General features: G+C 45.2%; 1 protein-coding gene across 5 annotated transcripts in view; it reads right to left on the bottom strand.

Moving 5' to 3' along the window:
- zzz3 (zinc finger, ZZ-type containing 3) overlaps positions 1–12176 on the bottom strand; it is a 144687-nt gene that overhangs the window by 9852 nt on the left and 122659 nt on the right. For all 5 annotated transcript variants that reach the window (XM_070886540.1, XM_070886542.1, XM_070886544.1 and 2 more), the window contains 2 exons: positions 9555–9710; positions 3787–3921 (listed from right to left, as the gene is read on the bottom strand). In XM_070886540.1, coding sequence (XP_070742641.1) covers positions 3787–3921; positions 9555–9710 — 291 coding nt within the window. The remainder of the gene's footprint in view (positions 1–3786; positions 3922–9554; positions 9711–12176) is intronic.

Raw genomic sequence — 12176 nt, 5'->3', positions numbered from 1 at the left:
AGGGACATTAGGTTCTGGTTTTCACATGCAATTCGATCCCCAAAACAATGATTAAAATCCCTGAATCCCTTCGAAGAAAAACAAAATTACATAAACCAAATAATGCCTCAAAATCCACCGAGATTGCTTACATCAGATCCAACACCTGAAATCAAAATTACTTTTACATTTCACTAAATTATGTGTGTCAACCGCCCGTGGTGTTGCTCACTGTAGGTCAGAGAATATGCTGTTTTATCAGGACAGGAGCGTTATACCATGTAACGTAGGATGTATTATTTTACTGCTGAATAATGGTGTCTAACTCCGTATTTCACTTTAATGTCATGAGGTGCAATTGTTTTCTTAGGTTACTTAGATACTAGTGGTATATAAATTACATCAAACTACATCTATATATAAAGAACCTACAGTTGATAACTGCAACACCCCCCAGTCTAATTAAATCAATGGGGAACAGTGTAATGGTAACTGTGACAGTAATGTCGACTAGTTTTAGTTCCTCGACGGAATGGCACTGCTCTGTCTAAAAACAAGATTACTTGTTATTCTTGTTTGCTCCAGAGTTGGTGCTCTAACCTCTGTCAGCTTGTCACAACACAGTTAAAAGACATACCAACAATCTCTCTGATTAACAGTAAGCAACAGGACTTTCACTAGTTTCGTAAAAGCCATACAGTTAACACACGCGTTCTACTAATCACACTTTCCTGTCATGTTTCATGTGTCACAATCAAATTTCTTCACCACACTTCAATCAAAAGTACAAATAAACAAAGGAGCTCTCCAGCAACACAAAAGCACCAGAGGCAGAATGTCTGCAGGCTTTTAATTGATATCTGAATAAACTCACCCAGCGTTTATTTGAGCGCAGCAGGCGTTTAATTGGCCCTGATGATCTCAGTGTGTACTTAACACAATCAGGCATTGCAGCCTTAAAGATACACTTTGTACACCGTATACTGCTCCTGACCTTACAAACCACTGCATTTTCTGACTTACTGTGAGCACTGCCGTGCGAGATTTGCTTTGCAATATATTAAAAACAGTACAGCAGCACGTCACATGTCACGACTCCAGGGCGCCACCGCCAGACATTACACTTTGTTACAGATGCAAAACAATGGGGCCAAGTTTCGGCCTGAGTTGCTCCTGTTTTTTTGGAGCAACTGGTTTAGAATGGAGTATCTTAGAAATTTGAATTCTCGGCATTTAGTCTGCTCCAGTTCTAGTCAGTTAGAACAGTTTCACTTTGGAACAGAATTTTTTTTTCAAAAGGGGGCGTGTCCGGCCACTTACGCCTGTTTTCAAAGTTTAGGCAGTGAAAACTTACTCCAAACTAACTTAGAATGGAGTAAGTGAAGATTTTTGTACGTTCGAAAAAACCTTGTCTACACTTTAGAAAATCAGGCGTAGGTTACAAATCAGGCGTAGGGAATGGGGGGGGGGGGGGGTTTAAAGGGAAGTTTACAAACATTAAACACTTCAGTTTTACAAATAAAGAGCCATCATCAATAATAAATGATAAATACATCAATAAATCAATCAAAAAAAATTTATAAAAAATAATTTTAAAAAAAAATCAATAAATAAAACATTTTCTACTTACCGACTGCAGCACCGGGAGTCCTCCAACAGCGTGCTGGGATGGCCCCCCCAGTGTGTCTCTGTCAGTGTTTCTATCTCTCTGTCTGTGTGTGTCTCTCTCACTCTCTGTCTGTCAGTGTCTGTGTTTCTGACAGTGAGGGGAGGGGGAGAAGGGGGTGGGGGAGGGGGAGAAGGGGGAGGAAGGAGGAGGGAGGTAGAGGGAGGAAGGAGGAGGGAGGTAGAGGGAGGAGGGGGGGGATGGGAGAAGGAGAGGAGGGGCGAGGAGAAGGGGGGAGGAGAAGAAGGGGGGAGGAGAAGAGGGGGGGGAGGAGAAGAGGGGGGGGAGGAGAAGAGGGGGGGAGGAGGAGAGGGGGGGAGAGGGGGAGAAGGGAGGGAAGGAGAGGATGGAGGGAGGGAAGGAGAGAGGATGGAGGGAGGGAAGGAGAGAGGATGGAAGGAGAGAGGATGGAGGGAGGGAAGGAGAGAGGAGGAGGGAGGGAAGGAGAGAGGAGGGAGGGAGGGAAGGAGAGAGGAGGAAGGGAGGGAAGGAGAGAGGAGGAAGGGAGGGAAGGAGAGAGGAGGGAGGGAGGGAAGGAGAGAGGAGGGGGAAGGGAGAGAAGGAGGCTGAACGGCCTGGCCCAAGACTTCGGGCTGGATTTACAGGTAGGTGGCGTCGGGTCTCGGGGGGGGGGGGGGGGGGGGGTCGCGGAGGTACCGGGGGGGGGGGATCGGGGGTCCGGTCGGGTGGGAAGAGCCTTATCCATGCAGCCCCAGTGAGGCCATTCGGGCCCTCCCACAGTTTTGGGCGCCTGGAGCTACTGCACATGCGCGCCCACTGTAGCGCGCGTGTGCAGAGGTCCTGGCACTGTTTTCAATGCAGGGACCTGGCTCCGACCCCAACAGCTCGTGCTGCGCCACGCCCAGCTCCAGAGGGCCTGCAGGGAGCCGGAGAATAGGTACGTTTTTTTTTTAGGTACACTTACTGGCGCGAAAAGCAGGCGTCCAGGTCCGGGCTACGCCGTTTAAGGCGCGGCCCGAAACTTGGGCCCAATGAGACTACAGAATGCTGCAATACAGAAGGATCTGGGTATCCTCGTACATGAAAAACAAAAAGTTAGTACAGCAAGTAATTAGGAAGGCAAATGAATGTTGGCCTTTATTGCAAAGGGGATAGAGTATAAAAGCAGTGAAGTCCTACTACAACTGTACAGGGTATTGGATGGACCACACCTAGAGTACTGCGTACAGTTTTGGTCTCCTTATTTAAGGAGGGATATACTTGCATTGGAGGCAGTTCAGAGAAGGCTCACTAGGTTGATTCCTGAGATGAAGGGGTTGTCTTATGAGGAAAGGTTGATCAGGTTGGGCCTGTACTCATTGCAGTTTAGAAGAATGCGAAGTGATCTTATTGAAACATATAAGATTCTGAGGGGACTTGACAGGGTAGATGCAGAGAGGATGTTTCCCCCTCGTGCAGGAATCTAGAACTGGAGAGCATAGTTTCAGAATAAGGGGTTGCCCATTTAAGACGACGATGAGGAGGAATTTCTTCTCTCAAAGCGTCGTGAATCTTTGGAATTCTCTACCCCAGAGAGCTGTGGAGGCTGGGTCATTGAATATATTCAAGGCGGAGATACAGATTTTTGAATTACAAGGGAGTCAAGGGTTATGGGGAACAGGCAGGAAAGTGGAGTTGAGGCCAAGATCAGATCAACCATGATCTTTATTAAATGGCGGAGCAGGTTCGAGGGGCCGTATGGCCTACTCCTGCTCCTATTTATTATAATCTTATGTTCACAAAAAAAGGCAATGACTTAAAGCTGCTTGCTTCTGAAACTTACCGGTGCTTTCCAATCCACAAAATACCCTAACCAACCAAAAATTACATTTTGATTTGTCTCGCCATCGTTTATTTTATGGTTCGACTTTATTGCTTTACACAAAAAATGGCAGACAACTCCACCCCGTGGCCATAAAGTGGCATGCACCCAAGCAGCAGCAGGTTACACTGTGTGTTACACGTCCTGGCACTCCAGTCCTCACCAAGCAACACATCCTCCCACTTAATAGCGAGCAGCTCCGCCACCATTCCTCTTTTATGGAGGCACTCGGAGGCTTTCTAATCCAGAACCCTCCCCACACCCCCTCCCCCACCCCAATGGTCACAGGGGTTCAATACAGTGCAATATTTCAACCCACCTTAAACCCGATGTGCTGTACAAAACTGCTCTCTGCCTGCATCAGCTCAAGCTTCTGCTTTTTCAGTTTCTTCAAGCATAGCAGCTCTTTGTATTCTGCCGTTTGGCGGCACGAAGGTGGAATGCTTTCATCGTCCTGCAAAAGAAAGAGAAAGCAGTTTGTATCAGAAAGGATTTAGCTGGACTTCCAATAAGTATTTTTCCCCGACAAGGGGTGGAGTTGTGCTGCATTCTTGGGGTTGGGTACAAGGAGCTTTACTCTACGTTCAAATCGTGCTATGAGAGACCTGAGAGCAACCAATGCCGACACAACTGCCCATATCTGGGAAAGCATTCCATTGCCCAACATTAACTACGCTCACCTCAATGAGCACAATATTAACAAGAAAGTTTTACGTCAGAAACTCTAGGCTCTCCACCATCTACAAGGCTCAGTTAGGAGTGTGATGGAATGCTCATCACTCACCTGGATGGGCGCAGCCACTACAATACTTAAGAAGATCGACACCATTCATAATGGTGCAGTTTGCTTGATCTGTTTCCCTGCCACTAGACTCAATATTCACCTCCTGCTCCAGTGGCACACTATGGCTGCAGTAGATAAGATCTACATATTGCACTGTAGCAACTCACCAAGTTAACATTGACAGCACCTCCTTCCCCTGTGACCTCTACCACCAAGAAGGACAAGAACAGCAATGTCTTGGGAATATGGGCTCACCGAGAATGTGTCAATATTTGCAGAGTGACCCCAGGAGTGTGTTAATATTTGCAGGGTGATCCCAGGAGTGTATCAGTATTTGCAGGATGACCCCGGGAGTGTGTCAGTATTTGCAGGGTGACTCCAGGAGTGTGTCAGTATTTGCAGGGTGACCCCGGGAGTGTGTCACTATTTGCAGGGTGACCCCGGGAGTGTGTCACAATTTGCAGGGTGACCCCGGGAGTGTGTCCGTATTTACAGGGTGACCCCGGGAGTGTGTCCGTATTTACAGGGTGACCCCGGGAGTGTGTCAGTATTTGCAGGGTGACCCCGGGAGTGTGTCAGTATTTACAGGGTGATCCCAGGAGTGTGTCAGTATTTGGAGGGTGACCCCAGGAGTGTGTCAGTATTTGGAGGGTGACCCCGGGAGTGTGTCAGTATTTGGAGGTGACCCCGGGAGTGTGTCAGTATTTGGAGGGTGACCCCGGGAGTGTGTCAGTATTTACAGGGTGACCCCGGGAGTGTGTCAGTATTTGCAGGGTGACCCCGGGAGTGCGTCAGTATTTACAGGGTGACCCCGGGAGTGCGTCAGTATTTGCAGGGTGACCCCGGGAGTGCGTCAGTATTTGCAGGGTGACCCCGGGAGTGTGTCAGTATTTGCAGGGTGACTCCAGGAGTGTGTCAGTATTTGCAGGGTGACCCCGGGAGTGTGTCACTATTTGCAGGGTGACCCCGGGAGTGTGTCACAATTTGCAGGGTGACCCCGGGAGTGTGTCCGTATTTACAGGGTGACCCCGGGAGTGTGTCCGTATTTACAGGGTGACCCCGGGAGTGTGTCAGTATTTGCAGGGTGACCCCGGGAGTGTGTCAGTATTTACAGGGTGATCCCAGGAGTGTGTCAGTATTTGGAGGGTGACCCCAGGAGTGTGTCAGTATTTGGAGGGTGACCCCGGGAGTGTGTCAGTATTTGGAGGTGACCCCGGGAGTGTGTCAGTATTTGGAGGGTGACCCCGGGAGTGTGTCAGTATTTGGAGGGTGACCCCGGGAGTGTGTCAATATTTGCAGGGTGACCCCGGGAGTGTGTCAGTATTTACAGGGTGACCCCGGGAGTGTGTCAGTATTTGCAGGGTGACCCCGAGAGTGTGTCAGTATTTGCAGGGTGACCCCGGGAGTGTGTCAGTATTTGCAGGGTGACCCCGGGAGTGCGTCAGTATTTGCAGGGTGACCCCGGGAGTGCGTCAGTATTTGCAGGGTGACCCCGGGAGTGCGTCAGTATTTGCAGGGTGACCCCGGGAGTGCGTCAGTATTTGCAGGGTGACCCCGGGAGTGCGTCAGTATTTGCAGGGTGACCCCGGGAGTGCGTCAGTATTTGCAGGGGTCCCTGGAAACAGAGGATCGCTGAGACTGTGTTAATATTTGCATGGGAGCCTGCCATTATTTGCCTAGTGAGATGCAATTGTCACCATAAATTACAAGTCACTTCTGCAAAACCTTGGTCTTCTTCAATCCATCAAATTTATCTCTACAATTATTTTTTTTAAATCCTTCTTTGAATGTCTACTTTGACTAAATAAGAACTATAAGCAAATGTTAATAAACATTTGTAAGTGTGTAGTCATAGGCTGTACGCAGCAGAAGATAGCAGGTTCAATGCCCGGTCTGTGCTGAGTAAGCTCATCTCAGCTGGGGCAACATAACTGGTCAAGGAATGGAGGTGTAGAAAGGCAAAACAAAACAAAAAGATAACGTGGCTTCCCCTCTTGATGGTAGTCCAATAATCCCAACTGGAATGTGCATGTGTATGGGATTCATGGGAGGGGCAGGACCGGGGTCAGCTGTGATGCTTCAACAGTTCAATAGCTTGTCACTGTCCTGACTCATGCAGGAAGAATGGCCATTTGGATGAGGTAATCAACAGTTGCAGGTACAAATGGAACCATATCCCATTTCTCAGGGAGATGACAAAGAAAATCGGATAGAACAAGGGGAAAAAAAAGTAATAATTCAAAATTCTAGGTGACGGGATGTATGCAGCTGATCACGCATGCCCGTCCACAGTCAAAGCTTTGATCCTTCAAAGCCTAATATCAAAGTGCGGTGAGTTATGAAGTACATTCAGTTTGCAGTAATACCCAATCTAATTTATCATTTCATATTTTTATAAAGTATTGAGTGAAAAATGAAGGTCGTGGTAATTTTATTTTCACTGTATCCTGTTGCACAGCAGGTGACCTGTTCAGGTCTGTCAGAGATTGGACGGATTGATGACAGACTCAGGAAGTTCAATGAAACAGAAGATGCTTTGAAATCAAAATGAGCACTTAAATGTTGTGGAAGGTTTTCTGGAACCTTCTTCCGAGAAAGGGAAACAAAAATATAATCAAACTGAGTTTGTAGCTTCAGTTCAAGAACTGAAGGCATTGTGCTCACTACAAAAATTCAATTTGCCATTTATTAATTTTGGGCAGAATAGGCTTGGAAAAAAAATGCCAAGGTTTTATAAATAGGGGCATAGAGAACGAACAAAGAAGTAATGATAAACTTATATAAGATATCAGTTAAACCACAATCAGAGAGAGCTCTGTGCCCACTTTTGCGCGCCTGATTATAGAAAGGACATTAAAGCCATGGAGAGTGTATAATGTAGATTCATTGCGGCTTGTGCCAGGGTTGGGAAGGGAGGCTTGTGTTAAAGGGAAAATTTCCACAGGAGCAGAGAAGCGAAATGAAAAATTAACAGCTTTTAAAACTTTGATGAGATTTAACAGAGTAAATAGGGAAAGACGACTTAATTTGTTTGTCGAGTCAGCAAAGAGGAGTTATCAATTTAAGTGAGAGTGAGGAACAGGCTTGGGAGAAATCTCTTTGCATGGAGTGTTTGTTGAAGGAAGCTTTGTCACAGGGAATGTATATACATGCGCATGTGTGTGTGTGTGTGTATATATATATAAAAAATATAAATATAGCATGCACTCTTCTCCCTAAGGTGCGCAGCCACGCAGCGATCGCGAGGTCACGCGCAGGCCGCTCACCAGCTGGAAGAGATATATATATATATATATATTGTGCACGCACGGCCACAGAGCAAATATAAAGAGCCCTTGCATGGGCAAAAAATCAGAGGAAACATTGGTGCACACACACATATACACACACACACATATATATATATGTATATACACACAAACATACGCATATATCATAGAACCAAAAGCACAGGCGGCCATTCAGTCCATCGTGCCTGTGCTGGCTCTTTGAAAGAGCGCTCCAATTAGTATATACACTCACACACACAGAAAAACGATATATTCAGAAAGCTGAAAACCTTTCAATGCTCGAAGGGCATCATTTATTAATCTTGTATCCACTGCATCACTAAACCTCCCACCCTCATTCTTTAAGTTCGAAATACACCACTCATGTGCACATCTCCCTCTCATCTTCGAGTCACATTGCACTTTCTCCATCTCCAAACTGTGTGATAATGACCAGATAATCTATTCAATTTATTATGACAGAAGGAAGTAAGAAAGAAGAAAGTAGCATCACATTTCTCAGAGTAACTCTGTTCAAGCTATAGTTGACGTTAATTCATAATGTAGCATGAAAAGGCCGCATCGATCAGATATTTGTAGTTCGACAGCTTAAATGTCAATAATTACGTAGATTTGAAAGGCAAGATATCCAAGGAACACAGAGAAAGCTTTCTTTCCTCAATAACTAATTCAATCTCTGTAAACTGGTCAGTCAGTGACTATATGAAGTGAAACATCGAGCAACAAGTCCTACATAAAACAACCGTGAATAATTAAAGGCAACAGGCTTTGTTTTTAAAGGGGATCTTCCTTAAAATAAAGACGCTTTTTGGGAATAAACCAAAGGCACACACTGCCCCCAGCATCCAGTGACGTGGCAATTTTACACACAATGTGTAAATTATCAAGCAACTTATGTTAGCCTCACGAAAATGGCTGCTCGCCCTCAACCACCCCCTGTGAGTTCCATGAAGTTACAACATTTGCCCATTAATTGACAATTAAACTCACTGCAGAAAGCTAGGGTTTGTATCTTGTTAATGAAGAGATTTATGTTCCTGCAATGCCTATCAATCTCTTTGGACCAAAAAAGAAACAATTGAAACTGTGGAGTCTCAGTCCTACAGGTAGTAAAGTGTTTATTGAATGACAACAGCGCGGAAGACCATTCCGCCCGTTGAGCCTGTGCTGGCTCTCAGCTAGTCCCACTCCCCCACCCTTTCCCTGTAACTCTGAAAATGTTATTCCTTCAGAAACTTATCCAATTCCCCTTTGAAAGATAAGATTGAATCTGCCTCCATCACCCTTTCAAGCAGTGCATTCCAGATCTTAATCACTCGCTGATAAAAAAAATGTTTTCATACATCGCCTTTGGTTCTTTTGCCAATCACCTTAAATCTATGTCCTCTGGTTCTCGACCCTTCTGCCAATGGTTAGTTTCCCGCTATCGATTCTGTCCAGACCCCTCATGTTTTTGAACACCTCTATCAAATCTCCTCTCACTCTTCTCTGCTCGAAGGAGAACAACCCCCGCTTCTCCAGTGCTGAAATCATTCTCATAAATCTTTTCGCTACTCTCTTCAAGGCCTTCACACCCTTCCTAAAGTGTGGTGCCCAGAATTGGACACAGTATTCCAGTTGGGGAATTGGGTTGGGTAAGAGATTTTTAAAAAGCAGAATTTTAAAAAAAAATTACATTTACTTTGTTCTTTTTTTCTCTCTCTCTCTCTTCATCCAGTCTTTCTTTCCCTCTCTTTATTTCTCTTTCTGTACCTGATTTGACTCCAATTCGCCCACCTTCTCCATTGTTCCCGTTTCCTTTACTATCCTTAAATCTCATTCATCTCTGGTTAAGGAGATACACTGTTGGTCACCTCGTTCACCCAGGGCCCCCTATTATCAGCTCGCACTTCCAGTGATTTGCAGCACAACAATTTTCCGAGCTGAAGGTTGAGGGGAAAATTCTAACAGGGCACACCATGAGATGGTCCACTCCAGCAAATCCGAGGCCATACACTCTTTAGAGTAACTTACCGAGACCTCGTCATCAGCGGCTGCATCGAGCTGACTGCTGTAGAAACTGCTCCTGTCGTCTTCATCATCCATATAGACAGGAGGTTCATGCGACGTCATGAAAGTGGACGGCCGGAAGAGGTGCTTGTTGAGAGGGTGCTGGCGCCTATTTGAAGACTAACATTTTGAAGGGAAGTGTGGGGGAAAAAAAACACAAATTTATTTATCCAGCCGTGCTGTTTTTCCAGAATAAACTAAAAAGCAAAATACCGCAGATGCTCGAAATGAAACATGAACAGAGAATGCTGGAAATATTCAACAGGTCGGGCAGTGTCTGTGGAGAGACCGAACAAGCTATTTTTTAGGCGTAGGTCCTTCCTGTTCTGACCCACCTGAAACATTAACATGTCTGTTCTTTCCACAGATACTGACTGACCTGCTCAGTGTTTCCAGCATTATCTGCTTTGTTATTTTACAACACTGATCTCTTTAATACCTACCAGAGTGACAACATATATATAGAACGTGCATTTAAATAAAACACTTTATATTTTTAGACTTGAATGTAGGAGGTATGATTAAGAAGTTTGCAGATGATACTAAAATCGAATAATGAAGAAAAAAGCTGTAGACTGCAGGAATATATCAATGAACAGGTCAGATGGGCAGAACAGTGGAAAATGGAATTCAATCCGGAGAAGTGTGAGGTAATGCATTTGGTGAGGGCCAACAAGGCACGGGAATAATACACATTAAATGGTAGGACACTGAGAAGTGTATAGGAACAAAAAGACCTTGGAGTGCATGTCCACAGATCCCTGAAGGTAGCAGGACAGGTAAATAAGCTGGTTAAGGTGGCATATGGAATACTTGCCTTTATTAGCCAAGGCATAGAATACAATAAGCAGGGAGGTTATGTTTGAACTATATAAAACACCAGTTAGGCCACAGCTACAGTACTGTGTGCAGTTCTGGTCACCACATTACAGGAAAGATGTGATTACACTAGAGAGGGTACAGAGTAAATTTACGAGGATGTTGCATGGACTGGAGAATTTTAGCTACGAGGAAAGATTGGATAGGCTGAGTTTGTTTTCTTTGGAAAAGATGAGGCTGAGGGGAGACCTTATTGAGGTGTATAAAATTATGAGGGGCCTAGATAGAGTAGATAGGATGGACCTATTTTCCTTAGCAGAGGGTCAACAACCAGGGGGCATGGATTTAAACTAATTGGTAGGAGGTTTAGAGGAGATTTGAGGGGAAATGTCTTCATGGGGGTCTGGAACTCACTGCCTGAAATCCGCAACACATTTAAAAAGTACTTAGATGTGCACCTGAAGTGCCGTAACCTACAGGGTTACGGACCAAGAGCTGAAAGTGGGATTAGGCTGGATGGCTCTTTGTTGGCCAGCGCGGATACGATGGGCCGAAATGGCCACCTTCTGTTCTGTAAATTTTTATGATTCTATACAACAATCATCAGAGGACACTAACAATATTCCAACAGTGGATAGTCAAGAGGCTATAGGGGGGGAGGAACTTAACATAATCACAATCACTAAGGTGGTACTCAGTAAGATAATGGGACTAAAGGCAGATAAATCCCCTGGACCTGATGGCTTGTATCCTAGGGTCTTAAGAGAAGTAGCGGCAGGGATTGTGGATGCATTGGTTGTAATTTACCAAAATTTCCTGGATTCTGGGGAGGTCCCAGCAGATTGGAAGACTGCAAATGTAACGCCCCTATTTAAAAAAAAGGAGGTAGACAAAAAGCAGGAAACTATAGACCAGTGAGCCTAACATCTGTGGTTGGGAAAATGCTGGAGTCCATTATTAAAGAAGCAGTAGCAGGACATTTGGAAAAGCAAAATTCGGTCAGGCAGAGTCAACATGGATTTATGAAGGGGAAGACATGTTTGACAAATTTGCTGGAGTTCTTTGAGGATGTAACGAACAGAGTGGATAATAGGGGGGAACCAGTGGATATGGTGTATTTGGACTTCCAGAAAGCACTTGACAAGGTGCCACATAAACGGTTACTGCACAAGATAAAAGTTTGCGGGGTTGGGGGTAATATATTAGCATGGTAGAGGATTGGCTAACTAACAGAAAACAGAGTCGGGATAAATGGTTCATTCTCTGGTTGGCAACCGGTAACTAGTGGGGTGTTGCAGGGATCAGTGCTGGGACCCCAACTATTTACAATATATTAACGACTTGGAAGAAAGGACTTAGTGTAACGTAGCCAAGTTTGCTGACGATACAAAGGTGGGAGGAAAAGCAATGTGCGAGGACACAAAAAATCTGGAAAAGGACATAGACAGGCTAAGTGAGTGGGCAAAAGTTTGGCAGATGGAGTATAATGTTGGAAAGTCTGAGGTCATGCACTTTGGCACTTTATTTAAATGGAAAAAGATTGCAAAGTGCTGCAGTACAGCGGGACCTGGGGGTACTTGTGCATGAAACACAAAAAGATCGTTTGCAGGTACAGCAAGTGATCAGGAAGGCCAATGGAATCTTGCAAAGGGGATGGAATATAAAAGCAGGGAAGTCTTGCTACAGCTATACAGGATATTGGTGAGGCCACACCTGGAATACTGCGTGTAGTTTTGGTTTCCATAGTTACGAAAGGATATACATGCT

This window comes from Pristiophorus japonicus, chromosome 8 (assembly GCF_044704955.1).
Source record: "Pristiophorus japonicus isolate sPriJap1 chromosome 8, sPriJap1.hap1, whole genome shotgun sequence".
In the NCBI taxonomy this organism is placed as follows: domain Eukaryota; kingdom Metazoa; phylum Chordata; class Chondrichthyes; family Pristiophoridae; genus Pristiophorus; species Pristiophorus japonicus.
This window is presented reverse-complemented; position numbering and strand designations above follow the sequence as displayed.